Source organism: Haemaphysalis longicornis, unplaced genomic scaffold, assembly GCF_048455015.1.
Source record: "Haemaphysalis longicornis isolate Haplotype H1 unplaced genomic scaffold, Haemaphysalis longicornis Haplotype H1 scaffold_1, whole genome shotgun sequence".
NCBI lineage: Eukaryota > Metazoa > Arthropoda > Arachnida > Ixodida > Ixodidae > Haemaphysalis > Haemaphysalis longicornis.
Window position 1 is genome coordinate 352859477 of NW_027526203.1, and position 24262 is coordinate 352883738.

At 46.9% G+C, this 24262-nt stretch overlaps 1 protein-coding gene across 6 annotated transcripts in view; it reads left to right on the forward strand.

The window, feature by feature from the left end:
- Ge-1 (Enhancer of mRNA-decapping protein 4 homolog Ge-1) overlaps positions 1–24262 on the forward strand; it is a 93901-nt gene that overhangs the window by 54504 nt on the left and 15135 nt on the right. For 4 of the 6 annotated variants that reach the window (XM_077685970.1, XM_077685968.1, XM_077685969.1 and 1 more), the window contains exons 13-19: positions 3142–3232; positions 5142–5236; positions 7306–7380; positions 12272–12436; positions 14170–14472; positions 15560–15791; positions 22874–23277. In XM_077685970.1, the coding sequence (XP_077542096.1) occupies positions 3142–3232; positions 5142–5236; positions 7306–7380; positions 12272–12436; positions 14170–14472; positions 15560–15791; positions 22874–23277 (1365 nt within the window). The remainder of the gene's footprint in view (positions 1–3141; positions 3233–5141; positions 5237–7305; positions 7381–12271; positions 12437–14169; positions 14473–15559; positions 15792–22873; positions 23278–24262) is intronic. The other 2 variants (XM_077685973.1, XM_077685974.1) reach the window with 2 other exon arrangements.

The window sequence follows — 24262 nt, forward strand, 5'->3', positions numbered from 1 at the left end:
GACTAAAATGTATGTACTGTGGAACATGCGCGGAAAATGATCAGATGGCGGAAAATGACCATAAAATTCGGATTGCGCGTTTTATTAATTATGTGTTTCCAAAGTTTCCCCGTCACCCGCCGCGGTGGCTCAGTGGCTAAGGCGTTGCGCTGCTGAGTACGAGGTCGCGGGTTCGATTCCCGGCCGCCGCGGCCGCTTTCCTGATGGAGGCGAAAAGCAAAAACGCCCGTGTGTACGAGATTTCGGCGCACGTTAAAGATCCCCAGGTGGTCAAAATTAATCCGGAGCCCTCCACTACGGCGCGCCTCATCGCCTGCGTTGCGTCGGCGCGTTAAACCCTACAATCAATCAATCAATCAAAGTTTCCCCGTCGAAAATGATTGTGAAGTGCCGAAGAAAAATATTGATGTCAGCTGGGGATTACAAAATATTTCTGCTAAATGATAAAAACACGGCTACTTTCAGCGCTGTATCTCCAGAATGACGCCATTGAGTGGTGCCATTTTGGTATTGTTAGATCGGCCAAGCCTTCCGCTTTCCAGTCACATCTTTTATTGTTGCTCACTCTCAAACGCACAAAAATGGCAGAAAAAGAAAGGTTGAAACGAAGCAACCAATACACTCTAATGTGGGATTGGCTACCCGACTGCGTTTGCTGAAACGGCTCTCCTGATTGGGCGTCGCCATGGCAACAAAAACATGGCCGCAGGGCTGCTGCGCGTTTCCCACACACTGGGTTGAACTGATGTTTTCAGGGTTTCACGGTCGCCTCGGTCCCAGTTTACTCGTTTCATTGGTTGCAGTACTGTTGCATACAGTGACTGTTGCAAACAGGAGTAAGCGTCCCCCAAATTTCCATATGATTGCACGTCTAGCAATTGCATTTCTTAGACAGAAAAGCGTTTGCAGATGTGTGGTCGTGCTGCTGTGCTTGTTCACCCAGCGCAAAAAAAGTGCTTCCTGCTCCCTAGTTTTACGCTGTGTGGTAAAAGTTTCAGTTGATTTTATTTCCTTAGTACCCTATATTGACTTCGCTCACTCTTCTCCCGCCTTCAAGTGGCCTTAGATTTTAAAATCTACTAGCGTACCAGTCTGCGAAGCGTCGCATGTGCGCTTGTGCAGCGCCAGTGTGGAGCGACCTGGACTTGTAGGTTGATACAGTGTACAAACTAACAAAGTAAAGAAAGGGACATTCTTCCATTCACAAACGTGTCGTGGCTTCGTTTCAACTGAGCGAACGAATTGCGACGATGTGTCAGCGGCCGCCGGACTAAGTGCTGGGCCGACTGACTCTGTCGGAAGGTCAGCGAGCCGTGCAGTAGCGCAGTCAAGCCAAGTCGTTTCCTCCTGACGTCACACGAAAACGCCACAGAAAATTGGCGATGATGCAGAGAGGACAGCATTTTCAAATTGATTTCTCTACTAAGTCGATTCGCGTAAACGCACCCAGAGTGGTCATAACATGGCCTAGGGACTCCGGACTACAATTTGCGCTCGTAATCCCGCAATGTTTACAAATCACTTCAGTGTCCCTTTAAGGGACAGCTATGCAGTAAGCCTACAACAGGTAAAATATAGGTAGCCTAGTAGCTTGTAGAGATGGGCAAAATGGCTCACTTCAGTGAGCGGCTCAGAATTGCTCAGTTCACTAAAGGGGACCGGTTCATTTTAACGGTTCAGCGGTTCATTAGTCTGTAACATGTGCTAGGCATAATCTAAATTGTTACTGAAGTGTGGGAAATTTTTGCTTGTTATGGAGGTCTTTCTTTTCTGACAGCATCAAATGTATGTGTGCAGAAAAGAATTCATCATTATTGCTCAAGTTTCTAGGTGTCATAGTGGTATTTCAAGATTATTTTCGCTCGAAATGTAAACAAAAAGTGTAAATTTTATGACAACTTTGTTAGCTCACAAACACGCTCTGTACTAGTGAGCTGTGACATCAGAAAAAATTGTTCTGGAAAGCACGATACAAAAATGTAATTTTACTGCGTGAAATGTAGATTTTCGTTTATAAACAATGCTTTGCACAGTTCATCCAAAGTGAGACAGCTTCGCTTTTTCGCACTGATAATAGAGGACGTGAAACTTGCACACAATACCCGGCTGAGTCAGCCGATGCAGCTCTACTGGCTGTACCGGAACATGCCGACACAGTTTGTTGAGAGCCACCTGGTTCAGGCTGTGATTTTGTGCTCGTTGCAGGTTTTTGTATTGTATTTTGTTTGCAGTCTAGCCCACAGAGGATGAATTGGTGCGATAATTTTACTACCTTTAATATGCCCTTGTTGAACTGATGAGCATTTAGTGTAAGCCATCCCTCCGTCGCTTATCCCTGATGTTCACCATGAGCTTGTGAAAGACTGAACCAGTGAACCGAGATGGGTAGTTGGTGCGTGATGCTACTTAGAAAAACAGCACTAAAAACAAGGTGAAAGGTACAAAAGTGGTATGAAAATGCAGTGTTTGTCTTTCTTTCCTTCCTTTCGTATCGTATTTAGCGCGGTTTTTATAAGTGGCTTCCGAAGTAGTACTTCATTGTGTTCCGTGATCATGGTAATTGAATCGAATTGAAACGTGGCAAGCTGCCCTTCCACGGCATAGCGCAGGCTTGTGTATGGCCACTGTAGTACAAGCCTTTATTCCGCTATGTATCATTTACACTCGCAATGTGCTTTCAAAGAAGTGCCTTCATTGTAGTCCGTGATTGTGATTCTGCCATGTTTTTGCGTCATATTATTCATGCTTGCAAAGTGCTTGCTTTGGAGTTGCCAGGTGCTGTCTAATCACTGCATGTAATTGCAGTACAGCAACTCTAGCTAAAGTTGTTCTTAGTGGTCCAGCGACTAATGCAAGCTGTTATTCCCCAACTTACCGTGGACTGCTGTGGATGAGAATTGTAAAAGTGCGTTATTTGGGTTGTAAAAAGAATGCCATGAGTCCTTAACACTTCTCTCCTCTTCTTGCCCAGAAAAAAAACCTGTGAAAGATCGAGGCCTGCAGAAAAAGAATTATATTCAATAATTGCCCCCCCCCCTCCCCTCCCCTCAAAGGCTACATTCAGAATTCGCACGGCCCTCGTCCAAATCAATTCGTAGCCCAGCGTATTCGATTGTCTTACTGATGTGCTCAACTTTGCAGGGCCGCAAGGCACAGAGGTGGCTGATGAGGATCACACCTCTGAGGTGTTTGAAGAAGGCATCATGGTGCAGCTTCACTGGATGAGCACCAGGTGAACATCTTGGCTCTTTTTTTGATTTCCACAGGTTAGAGAACCTGTGGATGGGGATAAGTGCCCTTACGTCTCGTCTTTTCTCATCCCTGTCCACTTATGCGATGTAATATGTGGGGTGTAATATGTGGGGTATAGAATGCCGACAAAGGAAGTTAAAGCTGCGCACGCTGTTTGTAATACCCCTATCGAGCTTTCGAGCTCTCTCAACGCACTGCCGCTGCTACACGGCCCGTTTCAATCGCGATAGAGAAGTTGCACCGGTTGCACTCGTGTATGCAAGATGGCGCTAACAGTGTACTTGCGGCCGGCGTCTGGTAACTCCGCATGGTCGTAGGTATACGTAACTATGTAAATGTTACCGCACGCTTATTTGAGTCAAGTTATTTAGCACAATTTGTGGCGTTGGTTGAAGTTGTCAACTTCTGTGTCATTACTGAGTGGGGATGAGAGTATCACCGCTTTCGTTTGATCGTGCTTGGAAGCCTCGATCCGCCTTGAGAAACCAGGATTGAGTTCGAGCGGGATCGAGCTCTATCGCGATTGAAACTGCCATGTAGCACCACCCGATCCGGATCGAGCTCGATCCAAATTGAGCTCAATCCGGATCGACTCAATCGCGATTGAAAGTGGTTTGTAAGACCCTGCAGCAGCGGCTGATGTGAAAAAACGAAAAGGAGAAATAAAGATCGTGCTGCTGTTTCTAAGTGGCGAGCATTAGAGCAATGATAAACAAAGAATTACTTGAGAGGTACGTTGCGATGTGGCTAGATACGCGCACATTTTGTTTATAGTGCGGATTTTCGGGGCTCCCGCAAGACTTTATAAGCGGTCTACACTGTAGCTCTTCTCCATCCTTTTAGGCTGGTGTTGTACGGGATTGAGGGGCGAAAAGGGGATGTGTCCTTGTACTCAAATATCTGATTCATGGGATCTAAGATCTAAAATCAGATCTAAAATCAGCAGCAGCAGGAGCCGAAGCCCCTGTGACGGTAGATTGCCTTTGCGGAGCACGGCGTGAAGCCAGTCTCGCCCAACGTGCAGCTAGGTACCTTGGGTTCAAATTTTTTTCGCTGGGGGGCCTCCGCATGTGAAATGTAAACAAACGAAACTGAAACTGAAAAAGGAGTTGCCAATGGTTCCATTAGTTTCACCTGCACCACGTGAACAAGTTCAGGTGGTGCAGCACTTCGCCATTCGTGTGAGTGGTGCAGTCGGCAAGCGGTGGTGCCGACGGGTGCAGGACGAGTTCATGGCTTTGCCTGCACTCCCTGCCGAGAAGGTGCAGAAGCAGATGAAAAAAGTGCAGGTCTGGTTCTGCTGATTATTCAGGATGGCGGAACCCGCTTTGCACCACTATGAACTGGTTCAAGGGGTACAGGCTGAATCGAATGGACCCAATGAATATGCCGGATAGTCGTAGTTGTCTGCAAGGCACCGTTTTTTTAAGTCATTGGAACTCGGTGTCCGATGGCCTATGGCAGCGTAACGAAAGGGTTGAGACTGTCGCCTTAGGTTTTACGACTGGTGCCTTTATTTCAAAATTCATGTGTAGGCACATTTGGGCTGCAGGTATCATGTTTTGTCCACAGTGGCGGTGGATTATGCTTGCAGTTTGGCACTCTGTACTAGCCCCAAATACGAAGTTTTTCTATTCAAAATGAAAAAGTATTTCTTTCAAACAGACGAGAAGTAACCCTAGTGGTGGAAAGTTATGTTTGGCTCATTTGACCCATCTTTACTGCAAGAATTGAAACAGGATGTTTGATTGTCGGCTGCCTGGCAGCCCATATGCCGTTCTGATGCGAACGGTGGCGTGATTGCGAGTGTCGTGCTCCCTCTCCCCTGGAAGCGGCAGCTTTAGCTGGTGAAATAAAATGTGCCTTCTCCTCTTCTTCATTTTTGCTAGGTCTGTGCAAAGCTGCCACATTGTGTACCCAGCTACTGCCAGCTCCACGTTGTCTCCGGCAGACTCTCTGAGCACACTTTCACAGAACTCTGGAGGCAAGTGGTGGAAATTTTTTTCCTAATTGTTGGCACACAGGTGGTTGGACCGATGTGATAATTGTTTTAATGTGCCAGTTGAACTAAGGTGACTACTGTCGAATAGTCAGAGACAGCCTTCCGGGGTCGAATATGGTGTAGTAATCTACACGAGCAAAATATCCATGCATGTGAATTTAGCTGGAAAGTTGTATCCTCAATTTCACGCACTGACACCTGATTTCACTAAATGCAAGCTTGACTTTGTGCTGGAAATTGCAGCCTTTGCATTGTGATTTTGTCAGCATTGATCACATTTGACGTAGGGACAGCTAAGGTTTAATACACTAAGCTGGGTTTATGAATTCCAGTTTCAATTGAACTTATTTAATTATTTCGTTACGGCGGAAAAAATGGCAGATTTTTAGTGCTTCTACAAAACCTTTTTTTTTTTCTCTTGAGCTACTGGACACATTTAGCATTGCTATGCATGAAATTGTAGCTGGTAAACTGCCCTTTCAATGAAAACACATAGCATCAGTTGTGTGAAAGGTACAAATATTTATTGGTCAAGTAAACAAAAAAATGCACCAAAAAGTACAGCCACAATAGATATAGGCAATTGGACTGAGCCTAAAAATTATTTTAGGAATTTAAAGATACAAGTTTCTACATTCCTAAGCTATGTTTCAATATATAAATCAACGCTGTACACCAAGTTATGGATTTTTGCGGGCCCGCCAACCTAGCGGCCCTGATGGCTGTGCCACTCCGGTCTCTCTAAAATATGCACCCAAGCATACTTGTTCATGCTTGCACACAAAATCATTATCACTTCACTGGTGAAGAAAAAAAAAAAAAGAAAAAAATCCAGCGCTCTTGAGAACACCAGGCTAGCTTAAAGGTTATAATGCAATACGGCGGGCTGCATTTGGCAAAATATCCCTGCCGCACGTTGTCCAGACCTTACACATGAAAGTAAAACCGCATTCATCAGATAAGAAGCACGTTTTGTTTATAAATACAGTGCGAAGTCAGAAACGAACCTACCTGGCAGCACCTATCGAAGTGTGAAGCCGTTGAATGGGAGCGTCTTCATCAGAACCAAAAATCTGACAAACCCGCATTGTTGCTGGAGTGGTCACTGCTGCTGAGCTAAGAAAAATCAGCAGCAGCAGCTTCCGAAGTCCCTGCCACAGTTGTCTGCTTATGAGGAGTGCGCCGTGAAGTGGAAGCCATTTTTGCGCTACCCCTCGCTATCGCAGGTTCTGTTGCACTAGTTGTTACGCCAGATCACAGGACACACTTTGTAACTGAGTTGAGGGATTATTCAGTTCCTATGAACTGTATTCTTTGACCTATCCTGTTTATTTGCTGCTCGTTGTAAAATGCATGTGACTCTTTAACTGTGCACTGTTTTCACCTTATTTTTTACCATTCATAATTAGCATCTACAGGCTTAAAACGAATATAATGGTGGTCCCACTCCAACTCTTGCATCTGGTTCAGAGAAACTTGTAAAGCAAATTGCAATATAGTTTTCCTGAAACAAAGTACAGCATTTTTGTTAGCTTTGATAAAACTAACTTGGCAACGCATCATTATACAGTAAAACCTCGTTACAAGGGACACTCAAGGGACCTGGGAAATGTCTCTTGTAACCAAGGTCTCTTGTATGCATTAGTGCTAACATGGCGAACAGTTGAAACCAACCAAACCACTTTCATTTGAATGTCTCCTATAACCAAGTGTCTCTCGTACTGAGGCTTTACTCTACCCATTAATTCCCAAGCATGCTAAAACGCCAGCTGATGATGGTTGCAACTTTATATCTCTTGCTCTTTTGTCCCTTGCACAGTCTTTTTGCCACCATTGTAGAAGTGCATTACTGTTCAATTGAAGCAATATTGCAACATAACAGCTATCACAATCTGATTGCTTTGGCGTACGGTGTGTGCGTGTGAAAACACCAATATTTCATTTGAAACCTAATTTGGAATGCAAGCAGGTGTGCTTGCACATACATGAGACAGCGCGTTTCTCATTCTGAAGCCATAAAGTTCTTTTTTCTCTCTCCATCTCTCCTACAGCCCCTGGCTACACAGATCCCTTGTCTGATCTTAGTACCGACACAGATGATGATGACAGGGCAGCAAGGCCTGAACGCAAGTTTTCAACTTTCCTTGTCTTCAGTTCTTGGTTAATTTTGTTGCACTGCAAAAAAAAAAAGGGTTAAAATGACGTTGTTTCTTTGAGTGGCAGTTGTTTAGGCAGCGTGCTTGAGGAGAATCAAGCAATTCAGATGTCCCCAGCACATGGCCCTGGTGAGCCACACACTGTGCTATGGTCACATCATATTGGTAATTGAATCTGCAGGGAATCGGGAAAGAATGGCTAACAGGCCATGTAGATAAGGCTAGGCAGTAGGTAAACAAACATATCGTAATGGCAGGTACTAGAATTGGACGGGTACAATTAAAAGAATTGGACAGGTACAATTGGGTACAAGAATTGGATGGGTACTAGAATTGGACGGAAAGGCCAATTAAAAGTGTGAGAATAGTCAGTAAAGTTAATATATGTACTTCCATTGTAAAGCGTAAAACCATGGTTTGGAATCATGTTTTGTGCTGTGTGAACTAGCACAGGTCAGCAGCACGACCACACGTTTGCAATCGTTTTTCCTGTCTAAGGAAGATAAGCTATTCGTGAGAATTTGAGGGCGCTTACTACACAAGTGCTATACAAGAAGTAGTCATTTAAGCTGCTTGGAATTCTGGAATTAAAAAATGGCTGACGACTGCTTTACTCCCTAATGCGAAATTTGTACGCAGCGTGAACTGCAGTCTTCTCAGTCACGGCGCATAGCTGCTGCATCTTGGAAAGTGGTCGCGTGATGAGCGAACCCACGCTGGCGTGTGCTACTCTGCCATTATCTCGTAAAGCGTCGCCACCGCGGAGCATGTTGTTAACTATTATTGAACCTCTTGCGCAAATGTCAGTGATGGTAAGCCTCTGCATCCCCGGAGCGAACTGCGTCTCAGGAAGTGAACGTGTTATCGTCAAGCGCATGTTGGCATGCGCTGCTATGGCGTCATCTCGCAGCACGTCGCCTCTGCCCAGCATGTCTCAGTCTCCCCCACACACTTTGGCCATGCATTGCCGCCGAGGGGCACCTTGTACCGCTTCAACATACCGCCCTCCGCCTCACACTTTTGCCACACTCCTTTGTTTTTTGTCTTCAGGTGGCCCTCCATTCGCTCGGTAACGAGGACAACACTGCCGTCAAACTACGGTAGCGGGTGCCGAAGTGTCGCGCACTGGAAGGAAGGGGAAAAAAAACAGGATATGCAATATTTACAGTAAAACATCGTTACGAAACACTCAAGGGACCTGGGAAACGCGTGTCTTGTAACCAAGGTCTCTTGTATGCATCGTTGCTAACATGGTGAACATTAGAAGACCAACCAACCCGCTTTCATTTAAGGGGAGACGCGGGTCTTGGAATCCCGAAATTTGGCCAAAAAATCGATTTTTAGAAATCGCCATTTTCGGAAAGTAGAGCTATTTTTCTACCGGTTAGCAAAATATCCAGACCCAGGAGTACGTATTTGAGCCATAATATCAATTTATAGCACCGACGCCCGCTAAAATCAGCCAAGATTCGACGCGAAAATAGCATTTTTTCGACGACTCGCCACTCGGGTTCTACATGCGCCACGGCGTCCATCTTGGTCTGATTCGAAAGCGCGTCTTTTCGTTTTCAATTCCCCGCCAGAACCACTTCGTTTCGTCCGTTGGTTGCGAGTAAAACCGGGGTTGAAAAGAGACGGATCGCGCCGCCTAATTGGTTACTGACTGCACGTGACCGCAGGGTGCAACCTCATTGGCTGGGCGCCGTGGGTCGTCTGCTCGGCACTCTCATCACAGGGCAACGGCTCATGTATTCGTCTATGCGAGGACCGGCAAAAGCCCCGCATGGCGTAAAAATAAAGTAAAGATGTCTATCGATAACCGAAAGGAAGAACAGGCATTATTAAAAGCGCCTGAAATACGATTTTCTGCTCCTGTGACGACGACTTATCGCGAGAACGGCGCCGAGACGGAGGTAGGCTTAGCGCCCGCGCGGGCTGCCGAGACGATGGCGTAGCGATATGATTACGCCTGCGGGGGCACTAAGGTGCGTCTATCTTTCGATCAGCAGCAAATAGAAAGAAAAGAAATGATAAAGTGGAGGATGCCGCATGCCGACGTCGCAAGGGAAGTGTGTTCATTCTGTTATCAACGATGCTGCGGCGGTTCGGCCCGCACTCCGGCGCGCGCTTCCTCGTCGGCAGGTTACCATATAGATGAGCGATTTGAGAATTATAAATGTTCGCACTGTGCACAATGTGCGTTGGTGACGTGATATACGGGTAGATTAAACCGCAAACGTGGTTATCCCACCTAGCCAAGCGCATGCACGTTACAGAACAGTGGCGGGCATTCCGTTACCAGCCCCTTCGCTGCAACTCACTTCACGCGATGCAAATCCGATTTGATTGCTACAAATGAAGCAGTAACATAACAAAATAGCGTTTACAACTGTGGTGCACGCTCGGCACCTCAGCCCTAGTCGCCAAAGAGAGACGGCGCGATGCCAACAGCATAAAAATTGAAGCAACGTTCTGGCTTTGCTTTTGTTCAGTTTTTCTGCCAGGTGCCATCTGTAGACAGAGGATTTCATAATTTTCCCACCAACCGATTTCAGCAAACTTGGTATGCTCGTGTTGAGCGAAACGCGAGCTACATTCTAGAACCTTTCTTTTTTTCATATGCTCAATAGATAAAACTGTCACTTGTAGTAAAACTTCAACTGCGATTTTCTCAGCTTCCCTTTTTTTGCATATGTGCCTAGCCTTACAGGGGTTTTGAGGTAGTTTTTTTAAAAGGATTTCTACAAGTGTTATACCGTTGAATTCGGGATAAAATGTACTGCATGCTGAAGCTATTTTAATTGGCTCATTTTGCCTCAAATAAATGTTATGAGTAATAATTAGAGGTCATTAAGTTTTCAGAAAACTGTACTTGGCATAATTAGATTAATTCTATCCAATCAACTATCTTCACAGGAATATAAATAGCTTCAGCATGCATGGCAGGTCTTAAGCTACACATCCATACCATTTATTTAAAAAAAAATTGAGTAAAAAGTTCCTTAAAGGCCCGTAAGAAATTACTTAATTAGGCTCCAGTGTTTTCTTTATAACTCAAAAAATAATTCTACCACTTGAAAACTAATTACATATTTGAAATGAGGAAGACAAAACACATATGCACAGTGATTTTCATTATCACAGACCAATTAATAAAAAAGTTCATTTCAAGACCCACGTCTCCCCTTAAATGTCTCCTATAACCAAGTGTCTCTTGTACTGATTGATTGTAGGGTTTAACGTGCCGATGCAACGCAGGCGATGAGGCACGCCGTAGTGGAGGGCTCCGGATTAATTTTGACCACCTGGGGATCTTTATCGTGCGCCGAAATCTCGTACACACGGGCGTTTTTGCTTTTCGCCTCCATCAGAAAAGCTGCCGCCGCGGCCGGGAATCGAACCCGCGACCTTGTGCTCAGCAGCGCAACGCCCTAGCCACTGAGCCACCGTGGCGGGTGTTTTTGCTTTTCGTCTCCATCAGAAAAGCGGCCGCCATGGCCGGGAATCGAACCCGCAACCTAAGTGTGTCTTGTAACAGTGTCTTTTGTAACGAGGTTTTACATTTCCATCCCTGACCGCCCTCAGGCTATGGCCGAGTGGTCTGAAGCACTGGGTACCGTGTGTCGCAATTAGCAGGGTCAAAACCCTAGTAGGACTTTTTATTTGTTTATTTTTATTTTTATTTAAGCTGAATTCCCTCTTTTGCGCTGTAACCTTCATTGCTACGCGAGCGAGTTGGCAGATCTCGTGCAGACTGATGTTGACATGCTGGCGAGTTCTCGTTTGTGTGGTGTTGCCATAACCACAGACTGCTTTCGGCACAGTTCCGAATCTGCCAACTCTCGGCCTGGTGTGAACATGCCTGTTACGACTCGGGGTCGAGCCAGGGAAGCTCCAAAGGCGGGGAATAAGCGGGCATTCAGCCACTGTGTACGCCTTGGCTAGTGAATGTTATTCTAAGTGCTGCCGGCAGGCTTATTTGACACATTCCGCAGCAGACAACTGGGCAGCAGCGTAGTGTGCTGATTCCTGAGATATTGAGAATGCCTAACCAATGATAATGTCGGATGCCAAGCATGTTGCTGCACAGAACCAAAACTAAAACTTGTTTGAATTCCAATCTTGGACATCGTCGAATAACATCACAACTTGAATACACGTCACTGCAGTTAGTTGTTGCAGCTGCCGCAAATGTTCATGGTATGTTTCATTCTTTCGTGATTTATAAGTAAATACTGCTTTATTGACCATATAAACGATGAGAAATGTGTTTATTTGAGCCAGTCAATGCAGTGCAAACAAGAAAACAAGTTTGAAAAATTAATTTCAGTGTCCCTTTAGTGATGACAGCCTAGCCAATTGAGGTAACATCTATGCACCTTTTGACTGCGGCTGTACCGCAAGGCAAAAGATTTTAATGAAATACAAACTGAAACAATACATCCGCCCTGAGGTGGGGCATGCAATTCTATGTTTGCTGCCTGAAGTTTGTGACCTTTAAAAAGTACATGTTCAGTAAAAGTTCCCACTGTATTTTTGTCCTTGCCTCTGTGCTTAAGAAAAGTAGTTCTACAAGTTTCAAGAACCGTGTTTCGCCATTCGGGATGTGCGGAAAAGTGTATTGGATGGTGACACCCGTTTTTAAGCTTTCGCCATTTTCTGTGTGCATGGGCAACGGGTGCTGCCGCGAGTTGAGCATTTGTATTCACAGCACTTTAAATCTACCGATAAAAAGAAAACACACCTGAACAGCGTGCAATAAACAGGTAGCCCATTGACTGTGGCACATGTTGGAGTGGGGAATGAAAAACAGCTATTTAATCCTTTGGTGGATCTTTCAATCTGTGGTTTCATTTTTCAGAAAACTTTGACTTGCCCAGCAACACTGAAGAGGGGAGTGGTGATGACCCGGCTCCGTCCAGCCCTGGTTCTTCAAAGGTCCTCCTGAAGCCTAGTGACTTTGTTTCACCTTCAAACCAGTCATCCCGCTTGGTCTCTAGCCCTGGTACTGCGTCCACTGATACTGGTTGGTGCATTTCAGTGTCCTATCACAGATTCAAAAAGAAAGCAGTTCCCTGCGTGATTGGTTTTTTTTTTTTTTTTTTTTTTTTTTTTTTTTTTTCAATACTTGTAGCCAGTTTTTCATATATCTGCTTTGGTGCTACCAACTTTTGTCCTACCCCGGTCTTACTGTGCTGCTCTTTTAGTGTAGATGCCAGGGAACATTTAACCTTTTTAGTTAAATTATTTGTACTTTTCCACTTCAGTTGTGGGAAGTAGTGAATTCCACTGGTCGATATAAATTTAAATTGAATCCTAACTGGAGCAACAAAATGTCAACCAGCGAAATGCAATTGTGCTGCGGCAAAGAGCCTGGCAGAAATTTTATACTGCACAAAAGTTGTGGTCTGGCGACACTGCTTGCAGACAACCGGAACACTGGGGGCAGGATTGCATGTACATAGGGCAGTACAGTGACACAGTTTTTTTTTTTTTGTTTTATTTTTTAAGCAAGTTTACTCTGGCATCATCCGACTCAAAAGGTTGTGGCCACGTCAGCATCAGCCAAAGACCAAGCAAGCCAAAGTGCAGCCAGCTGATAAATTACACCCAGAGCTGTGTTTGAACTTTTCCTTTCTATTTCTGAGCCTGCTGTAACTGTCACCACCTATCATTCACTTGCGCTGCTTGACGCCTTTTGTTGGCACCAATAAATGGGCAGGGGACACACACAGGCCAGGCCGTTGCACCTGGTGTGCTGAGCACACATGGCATGGCTTTCACAGCCATATGATGAGCCTTCTTTAAAAAACAAGCAGGAAAACGCGTCTTTTACAGCTAGCACAGTGGCCAGTGCAAACTACGCCACGGCACTCCGCATTTGTGTGAATTGCCCTTTTGGCTGTGCAGTACCAGGTCAAATCCAGGTCAAATCCAATTCGTCCGGTGATTTGATGCAAATCGATCAGTGGCACTATTGCTCCAGATCAATTAGAACATTTTCCTTTGCGAAACAAGAATACCTGGTCCAAAATGACTAGTGGAATTCAACAGAAAGAACAGCAGGTCAACAGAAAGTCCAACTAGGCTTTCACCTTCACATGTGAATTCTTAAAAAGTTCAAGCATCCACCTCTTTTGAACCTGTAGATGGCAAATATAGCACAAGTTTTCAGGTAGAGTGGTTTTGCAACAAGGAAAGTCTGGGCTTTGTGTGCCAAGCCTCTCAAATGCCAATTTATTCCCCCCCTCCCCACTTCCCTTCCCCCTTTTTGTTGTGCAGTGCTACCTTTACTATGTGATGTGTAGTGGAACTTGATGCCAGTGCATGCAGTACTAGAAAAATCTGGAAGTGGAATGGTTGATCTGTCTGTTGGCATTGTGGCCAGTAGATTTTATGAATTCTCAAAGCTTGCACAGAATGTGCAGCCTTGGAAGCCTGTTGCCATTGACTCCTGTACACCCACGCCCATCTGCATGGCCATGTGTAGACAATTCCTTGAGGCTAGCTTTGAGTGACAAACGTTTGCCTCCGCAGAACAGCGAGAGAACAAGTTATGGGAAGAACGGGCACTCTGTTGAAAATTGACCCTAGTTTTGAACCTTTTGCCTTACTTTACCAGAGGCTTCACTTGTGTTCCTTGGTTTAATTGGGAACATTTCTTCTTCGTCTCGCACTACTTACCTGCCCCATTGCACTGTGGATGTTGCTGGGTTTCAGTTTGACAGCGGTGTGTGTGGGTGCACCATTTTCCCTTAGAAACACTGCTACTCGTCTTGTCACCGGACCAAAGTACTAACGGTACGCCAACACCCGTTCCAAGTCACATCTGCGATATTCCAGTAGTGACATCATCACTGGGCTCTCCAGGAACCGCAAATGGTGTGCGGTCGCAAGAAGAGCCTGAGGCAGGCGATCATTTGGTGACAGAAAAGCTGGACACCGAAGACCCGCTTGAACTGCCGGGGCTGCCACAGCGCAAGTTGTCGCAACGGAGCACGGCCAGTTCATCCAGCCAAGAGGTGGCTGACATCATGGCACCAGCAGAGAGGCTAGCTAATGGTGTGTCATTTTTTTTCACCCACACTGTCCCGAAAATTTGCCGCAGCTTGACACTGGGCTATTGCTGGACACGTTCTGGTAGAGAAAGCAGGAGAATGAATGGCTGGCCACTTTGTGGCAACAAAGGATGCCTTTCTGTAGCAGCCGCTGCTGCTGTACCTGCCCAGCACTCTTGAAAATGCACGAGCCAATAAACTGTGAGGCTTAAATTTGTACTTCGATTATGCAAGGGGGTGGGGGCTGCTGGGAAGTGTACACCATAGTAGTGGAGAGGCATAAGTGACCTAGCTGAGTACTTGTTCAGGTGTATGTAAACTTGTGCCCATGGCGCCTACATAAGGCATTGCTCTGAGAACTTGTAGCTATCAGTTTGTTGCCTTCTCTCACAGCCAGAAAAGTGGAGTGTCTAGCTGCTGCACTCTCGATGTGAGGCAGTCAGTGGAAAAGTGGAAGCAATGGCGGTGCGTGCCGCACGGGGAGAGTTTTACGAGTAACAGTTCCGGGAATGTTTGGCACAGCTGATGTAGCCATAGCCCCACCTGGTGGTGGTGGTATATTTTGTTGTTGGGCTGTTAATAATTAGTTTCAAACAATAGGGAAATTTTCTGCCCTAAAATGACATTAGAAAAGTTAGAGGAAAGCGAGCCTTCTGGCTGGGACAAACAGCCACTTGGGGAAAAACTGTGCTGTGGTATGCAAGGTACAGTGCGCAACACCCTTGTCTATAACACGGAGTTTGACTTGAACCGGTTATCTCGCAAAACTGCGCTCTCAAAGTTGTCACAAAAAACGTTGAGGTCAAAATATATGGTCAAGACATCAGAATGACACAATAGTTTTCTTCAAATGTTCTTCGGCCTAGGCAAGATAACGCTATAAGTACGAAACCTGTGTTATAGACAAGGGTGTTGCCCTCTGTACAAGCTCGTTTGCAGTGAGTAGGGCTTGTGTTGGCAAAATGCCATTGAACAAGGTGCTGGCAGCAAATGTGCACGCTGTTTCTAGCCCAGTTCATGCTGCCGCTTTTTTATTCTTGTTCTTCCCCACACATGCATGATGTTGCTCTCTCTCTCTCTCTCTCTCTTAGCCTCACACAGTACAGATGAGGAGGAAGAGGAGGAGGAGGAATTTGAGGAGCTGGACATTGGTCCGGATTACGACGGTGCCCTTGAAGATTCTCTGTTTGCCCAAGGGGGCGCGGCCAACAGGAGCTCTGCCACCCTGGTTGCGGCCCCCGAGGGGGCCTCGGAGGATGCTGCATGGCCCCAGCCCCCAGACAGCAGCGATGGGTACCCGGGGGTGGCAGCACCTGCTGGAGGGTGAGTGCCTGTGCTCGGCCGCACAACAGGGCCAGGGGCATCCGATGGGGCACTATAGCTTGGCCGACACTGCAAAGGGCCTCAGCTCTGCTATGCAAACTTCCTCGTGTGCGTAGACTGCACGGTGTAAGAATGTTCAGGTGTTGACACTGCACGCGGCGGCGCGGCCAGATCTTGTTCGCCGCTCCATGCGCTTCTCCGGAACGCCACCAGAGTGCGCCCCGCCACGGGAGGCTGTCTTCTCGCTGAGCTGTGGTGGCCGTAATGCAGGTGCTGTGGGATCGTTCGATGGAGCGGCGTGTACGTGAAGTGTTTTAATTTCAGATAGGCACGGACATTGAAAATGCAGTCCACACCAAATAATTTTGGGCTACTGTCATTTTTACTCGCAGAAACTGCAGCAGTGCGGGGAACAGCAGCGAGAACGCGGTCGTGCTAGCCTTCCGAGCTCATTGTCAAAACGCTTTTATTGCAAATAATTTTTTTTGCTCATCCGCGCGACTCCCAAGAGCGTAGTTTTACCGCCTTTTAAAATAAATGGTTGTCCTAAACGCACACGCTCGCCCATTTGGGCCGAAAAGCCTACACGTAGCATAAAATGTTGCTTGAGCAGTGTAAAGTACCGAAGCTGTGAGGCGGTAATGCCCGCCGTCTAAAGGATATGGTAAAATTCGCCCAACTCTGGTTAATGGGTCCAGAGACGTCAGTGACGTTTCCGTATTTCGCCTGTATCAAAAACGCCACCTCCATTGCAAGGCACACCACCCGAGGTGTTTTGCTGTGTAGCAGGATGCCTCCGCCACTGTATGCATGAGGGCCCAGAACGAAGCGAAACCAAGACTACATATGCAACATTTTAATGGCTAAGGCACTGCAGTGCTACCTACTCGATGCGAAAATGGTCAGTGAAAAATTCCCAGGCGTTTCTCTATCAAGCTCATCTTTTACGCCAATACCGACGGGGCTGAGTGGTTGTCTATCTCACGGAAACACAGGCATGCACGCACAGATATAAAATACTGGTGCAACTGTAAACTGGGATTGGTGGATGTCAGTTTAGAATAATTTGTCGGCGTGGTAAAGTGACTTTGGGGACCGTACTTCATAGAGTCAGGGTTAAATTATACAGCTTTACCAGCATATTATCTTAAACCAAAATGTACAGTGGGTAAAAACTGGGCCAGAGATGGCTGTATAAACCGACCAGATTTAGGGGAAACCCCCAAGGTGGAGTAAGTTTCTGCGAAGTAAAGTTTGTCATCCACCTGAATGCAGCCATACGGCTGCATTCAGGTGGATGACAAACTTATAAACTTAATTTCTCCGCTGCCCTGGCATACGGCATGTGGTGTGCCTGTGTAAATGCTTATTTAAAAACACATGAAAGATACCGCCATCGGTAGCCTCAATTATTCCTCATAAATTTAGAACTTGGGGGTAACTGGTCTCTCTCTCTCTCTCTCTCTCTCTCTCTCTCTCTCTCTCTCTCTCTCTCTCTCTCTCTCTCTCTCTCTCTTTTTTGCATATTTTGACAAAACCGCGTGGCTCAGTGGCTAAGGCGTTGCTCTGCTGAGCACGAGGTCGCGGGTTCGATTCCTGGCCGCAATGGCCGCTTTTCTGATGGAGGCGAAAAGCAAAAACACCTGTGTGTACGATATTTCAGTGCACGTTAAAGATCCCCAGGTGGCCAAAATTAATCCGGAGCCCTCCACAGCGGCACGCTTTATCGCCTATGCTGCGTCGGCGCGTTAAACCCTACAATCAATATTTTGACAAAAAAAAAAAAACTGCGCATAGACAAAGGCAAAGAAAGGAAAACACAAAAGCCCATGTTCTTTCCTTGTCTTTTTTTTTTTTTTTTTTTGTCAAAATTTGCAGAAGCCTTAATTATTTTGTCCGGGTACCTTGTGACCTCAAAACTTTTGATATTGTGAGATTTTACTGACAAGGAGCTCAATCGAAGAACATAAAAGCAACACTGACTGCGGCATCAGCGAAAAAATGCAAATGGTGCCCGTGTTCTGTGCTGTGTGAATAATCTCGTTCGGTCCTAATTTGGAGCCTTCCATTGTGGTGGCTATTATTTTCCACAGTTTTTGGGGGTTCTTATACGCCTGCGCTAAAAAAAATAAAAAAATAAATAGATCGTGCGGCGAAACATTTTTTGTTTTTCGGCTTTAGTACTGCCTAAGCGTCATTTGTTTCGTTGCCTGTAATATCTGCACAAAAATACGGGTACGTGCAGGACTCCAAAGAACCGGACCAACCAACATTCTTGTTGTCTTCGTTTTATTTTAATATAACGATTCGGTGTGTTAATAGCATTGCTCTATCTATGTCTCTGATTGCCCATGTATACATTCAGCAAAAGGACAAAAAAAAATATCTTTGTTCCACGGAAGCCAAAATGGCCATTACGTGTAAACAGACATTTTTAACTACAAGTCACCTTTCTGGCTGGAGAAAACAAAATGCATTACAAGTGCCTTCTGCAGAGATTAGCCATCGAAAAAGCACATGGGCTGCCGCGACATCCGTGCACTGCGTCGCCTCGCTGTACCACGCGAGTTCCACAACGATCAATGCGGCGATCACTGCGGCGATCACTGCGGCACCAGCCGCATTGATCGGTGACGGACACAACGTGGAAGCTGAAACATAATGTCTACTCCTCGGGGTTAACTCCAGCAACAGAAAACACGGAAATGCAGCTTGAACGACACAGGAAGTCGAGCATGCTGCGCATCCACCGCAGCTGCGCCCGCCACTCCGCAGGCGATAGCCGGTCCCTCGTTCGCAGTGCCCCCGCGCCACTGCGGTCTGCGCATGCACCAAGGGTGAACATGGTCTGGCCGCGTTCTCCGCCGCCGTAGCTGGCGAGTATCAACACCTTGTATGAAAGGGAGCCGTGGACTCTGTGATGTGCTGTGGCCCCTTACATTTATTCAGGTGCGCAAGGCCCAACCGGAACTTAAGAGAGAGGCGTAGACATGCGACCGCCCCTGGAGCGCAGTCGTGTTCGATCTTGTGTCGCGTGGAACTGTTGACGCAGGCCCGGGCAAGCACTGCTGATGATGATGGTAGGCAGCTGTTCGTGATGAGCATAGTGGCACTGTAAGCAGATAATGATGGTGCGCCAGTACAACCTAAATATTCTTACACCGTGGTGGACTGCTTGTCACTAGTTGGCTTTCACGCAGGCTGGACTGCTCTGCTGAAAAACAAGTCAGGCAGAGCAATAATTGAGGTGCAGGGGATGGCCACTAAGCATGCTGCCTCGAAAGGGACGGCTCAGGTAGAGGCATATGGTGAAGAGAGGGACTTACCTCTGCCTTGAATGCCCTTAATTTCATCTCACTGATACCCTAACTTTACACTGTCTGGGGTGCCAACCATATTTGTCTCACAAGTAAAAAAAAAAAAAAAACTGGTGACATTGATTGTTCTTTTATGAACATATCTCAACAGTACTTTTCCATTAACTTTTGACAGCGGAGCTTTTCCAGGTCGAGCCTTTTCTTTTGTCTGCTGAAGGTCACGCGGCACGTAGGGGCAGAAGCAGGTGATGGTGATTAGTGGCCTTCCCTTCTCAGACCCCCTCCATTGGTGGGTCTGGAAACCGACAGTGTGGTTCCCAGACCCACGAATGGAAGGCATAATGGTCTCGCAGGGGCAAGTTCCTCTCCCTCCTGCTAGGGGATTGAAGTGGTTGCTTGGGTTTGCTTGTGCTTCATCCCCAAGGTTGGTAAGGACATTGCGAAGCGATATGGTCCGGTCCAGGGGCGCTGTTTGTGCATTCTGCCAAGGCAGCCCCGAGTTCACAGAGTTGGATATTCCAGTCAGTGGAGTCATTGGGCGTGCCTGGGCAGGTTAGCAAAGGGTCAGCTTTATCTGGTTGAAGGTACAGTGAAACCCCGATAATGCAACTTTCAAGGGACCACGTGAAAGTGTTGTGTGACCGGGTTGTCGTACGAGCGGTGCACGGGTAAGTGCTGGACTAGTAGACGATCTTGCCTGGCAGTTTGGCTTAGAACTTATTTAAGCTGCTATATTTAGCATGTTCTCGCATTATTTGCAAACCCCTAACTGAAACTTAGTTTCTAAAAATGAAACGCCTATTTTGTGCCCCCCTCCCCTCTACGGCATCTGTGCTATCCCGCCAGGCCTGCAGTGCGCGCTACGCGACGCCGGTGCTGACCTGCGCTATTTATAGCCCGCCAGTCTTGCGCCTCACGCTTGCGAGATAAGGCTGATGTGTTCGAGCAAATTGAGAGGGGAAAAAGCCAGAGTGTGAAACTGCCATGGCCAAAATGAACGATAGTAAGAGGCGGCGATCGGAAAAAAAGTGGGGAGCAAATTGAAGGAAGAAAGAAATCCACCAATGAAAAGCAGGCAATGTATGCTCATGAAGATTGGATGACTAGGGGAAAAGATTCAACTAAATTAGAGCGGGGCAACGAAATGCAGTGAGAGCTGGCATGCGCGGCCGCCGGATGTCCTCGTAGCCCTGTGGCGCCTGCAGCGGCACGCACTCTCTCTTTATGAAAGGGACGCTGAAGTTTCATCACCAGTAAAAGCATTGGATGACTCTGGTTTAATTAACATGTCATGGCTGTTCCACGTTACTGTGTTTCTGTCGCAGGTGTCTCCGTTTTAATTACCTTCACGACTTTCTAGTTTACTTTCCCTGCATTACCTTCAGAACTTAGTAAGGCTGCAGGGAAGGTAAATGTTTTCCTCATAGGGATTTTTCTTGTAAAAACAAAGTCGGCTTTTTTTTTTTTTTTTTTTTCCCCTACAGACTGCATCATTCATCATTTTAGTGTAGTACTTCCTTACAACACTCTCTGTTAAACAATTTGGTCTCTTGGAAAAAGTTTTTGTATAGTTTTTTTTCCTTTCTTATATTGTGCTTTTCACCTCAATACATACCAGATTTTCCATTCTATAATCCCTCCATTTGGTGCTTGTGTGTTCCGCCTTCTTTCTTTTTTCTTTTTCCATCTTGGCTGCTTTTGCTCGTTTAGTGTATTTCAGTTTGCATATTTATTTCTCATCCTTGCATTTTTCCGCTACTGCGTTTTCGTGCATTTATTTTGATGGTTATTTTTTTAGTATTTTAGCAGCCATTACATAGAGGAAGCTAAGAGTTTAGTGAGCATTGTTTTGCTATTTTCTTTGTCATGGTATACGTTATCGGCCATCTAACTGTGGAGACGCCCAGGTTAGGCTAGCCTGTGAGGCATCCTTTGTGCCAGGCACAAAGTCTGTCGGTGGAAGGACAACTCAGACTAGCAGCAAAGGAGCATCTCTGACTTTAGTGGGTGGGTGTTCTTGTCATTGTGTGGCGCAATCGCTTTGCAAGCTGAGGGGGCCGCCTGACTTGTGTCTAGGTGGTGGTTGCGCTTGCGCCGGAAGGGGCCTTTTCCCCAATTGAGCTTGACTAGCCAAGCTCGTGCCAGGAATCTCTTTTTTCCGCTTGTCCCCGAGAAGTAACGAGCAAGCCGTCCGCCATGTTGTGAAGAACACTATAGTTGGGGACAACTTTCTGTGGAGGGCGAAAGGAAGCAAACTGCTCTGTTTGTGCGCCAAAGTAGTTCCCAATAATCTGGTTTCGGTTTAAGTTTTGGCGTGACAGATACCCATTTGATACAGTTCATTTCTTTGCATGTGCTCCGTGGTTGAGTGCACTACAGCCCGACCACCGAGCCCGCAGGCGTATTAGTGTCTCTCCTTCCCCACGCTACATTTGTTTGTAAATACAAGCCAACGCTTAGACTGGAGAACTCGGACCAACCGTGCACAATACCGCCCAACCCTCGGTGGTTCAGAAGTGAAGTGAATTTCGCCAGCGCTGCAGTTTTGACGGCATGCACTGATTTCTAAACTCTTCTGGAGCTCAAAACTGGGCAAGCACCACTGACGTGTAGCATACTTGCGGAGCACACGTGCAGTATACCGAAAGAGAAGCATGCGCGCACGCTTACGCACGTGCTCGCTTACTTTGGCCAACTGGCTGTCCGAATAGATTGCGGAAACGACGGAAAGTCCCAGTTGCAACAGTATCACTTGGGCATACACTTCAGAAACCTCTTGCTTCGTTGTTTTTAGAGCTATTGCTTCTCAATTTTCATTAAAAGTCCTGTGTGGAGAATGAAGTTGTGAGCTGCCGAAGTCCATTGACGAGCATGCCATGCTGTGTCCCCCCTTCCCCCTTTCATTTAAGAACCATTGCGACGCCAGTGGTGACAGCCGCAACTGTAGCTGCAACCAAAAAAAAAACCGAAAATCTAAAAAATATTGCTCTCTGTTTTTATATATTCTGGCTTGTGTAATTTAGTGACATTATCAGTCCAAGGCTAAAACATTGGAACTGTATATTTTTGAATTGCTTAGGTTCCAGCCAGCCAATTATTTTTGTTGGAACTATTTCCAGGTGCACAGCGAAACGGTGTGGTTTGGCTTTGGCATTGCCACAGAAAAATTTGTCCCCAAGTATAGAGACTGGAATGTGATGTTATTTCCGATATGTGTTTCCAAGTGCTGGTGGCAGTTTCCGCAGTGGCAGTCACTTATTAAAAGGGGGTATGTTGCGTGGGCTCTCCACAAACTTTTCATTGCACCGTTGCAGATAAACATCTTCATTTGCGCAGCCTTGCAGCCACTTCCAGCCGTGCCAGTGCTGAACTATCCTTGTCGGTGCAGAGCACCCTCTAAAACTCGTCTATATCCTAGTGACAGGTTCTGCTGTAAGCGAGAATGACCCTTTCAGTGCCGTTGACATCCTAGTACATTTTTGCTTTGGCCATGTCACTGATGCACTTGTACATTTTCTGCTCTTCAGTCAAGATATTGGAAAAGGTACCAGTGCAACTCAGATGCAGCCTAACGTAACGCAAGTTCCATAATTATGCCATGCCCTTTCTGCCCCGTACTCTCCAGGCTAGCTCAAATACATTAGCACCCACCATCTTTTGTGGACCAGTTGTAGGGCAGCCGCTGCGTGCGTGTGAAGTTGACGGGAGTGGTGGCTGACCAACACCCCAAGCTGTTGCTGCAAGGGCCTCCTGTCTCTGGCGCAGTTGCGACGAGGGCGGCGGCCTGTACCAGGCAGCAGACGGGCAGGGCACCGTCCGGGTGCTGGGTGAGCTGGAGTTGCTGGCCTCGCAGCAGCTGGAGGAGACCAGCAGCCTTGCGCAGAGTGTGGCCGCCCTGAGTGCGCAGTGCAGCGAGCAGAGCGTGCAGCTGCAGGCGCTGCTCGACCGGCGCTCCTGCGAGGACAGCATCTTCGCCTCCCTGGTGGCCGAGTCGAGGGCCCACCGCGCCCTGCTGTCCCGCCTGGAGGTCGCCCTGCAGGAGCTGGGCGAGGCCCACAAGGCTGGGCTGGAGAAGCAGATGGGCTCGATGGCTGAAACCATTGGCACCATACTGGCCGCCCACCTGGAGAGGACCACTGCCGCCGAGGTCAAGAACTCAGTAGTTCCGAGTGAGTGGGCAGCAATGCTGAGCAGCCGTAGCGTTTCGAGGAGCTGTGAGACTGGGCCACGGTGTAAGATATACTTTTAGGTGTGGACACAGCAGCCCAAAAATCTGTCAAATAGAGTTGGTGGCGCCGTGGCGCCGCGCGTGGACCTTTGACTGAAAGGACATCTGGTGGCGGAACTCTTAACTAAGCTTCGAAGCGACCGAGGCTTCAAGTGACTTGAACAACGACTGTCCTTAGCCAGGTGGTTCGCAGGAACCAGCGGCATGCGTGTAAAACAACATTGTTTGAGCTCACCGTGTGAACTTACACAACGCGATCTTAACATGTAATTTATTGCATTGTTTAAACAACTGCGAGATTTCGGGCGTCCTAAGTTCATTAAGACGCGCGCGCAGCTCCTCAGAACATTGGACACCGGCAGTGAGTTTGACAACATCAATTCGTCTCCGCTGCTTCGTACATGGACTTACCCCAGTTGTGCAACGTCATTTACGACGAAGAAACATCAGCGTACTCGCCGCCAGTTTAATCCATTTCACAAAGTGCCTACTTTCGTTGTATGTCGGGGCGTTGTTCCGGCAGCGGACGCTTTCTTTTGCCGCTGCTTGTACGGAGTAGCTTGGGGGGTTGTAGCCAACGTTAAAGTCGACGGCAATGCATCTTTTGCGAGCGTGCACCTCTTCGACATTCAGTAGTGCATCCCCTCAAAGCATCAAAAAGAACCCTTTCGCGCAACCGCACTCTCAGAAAAATGCTGACGGCAAGTAGCATCATTTTCTGCTGGGGATGGCTGCAGAGCACGCATTCATTCATTTAGGATCACAGGTAACGTTAATTACTGTCACGTTTTCTTGCCATCCGTTGCAGTACGTACTCAATAAAACATTTGCACCCCATTTTTTTTTTGCGCAAGCATAAAAAGCGCAGTATCAAATCTCATTTTTGTGAGCGCTCAACGGCTACCGCGGCACACATTCCCTTCGGT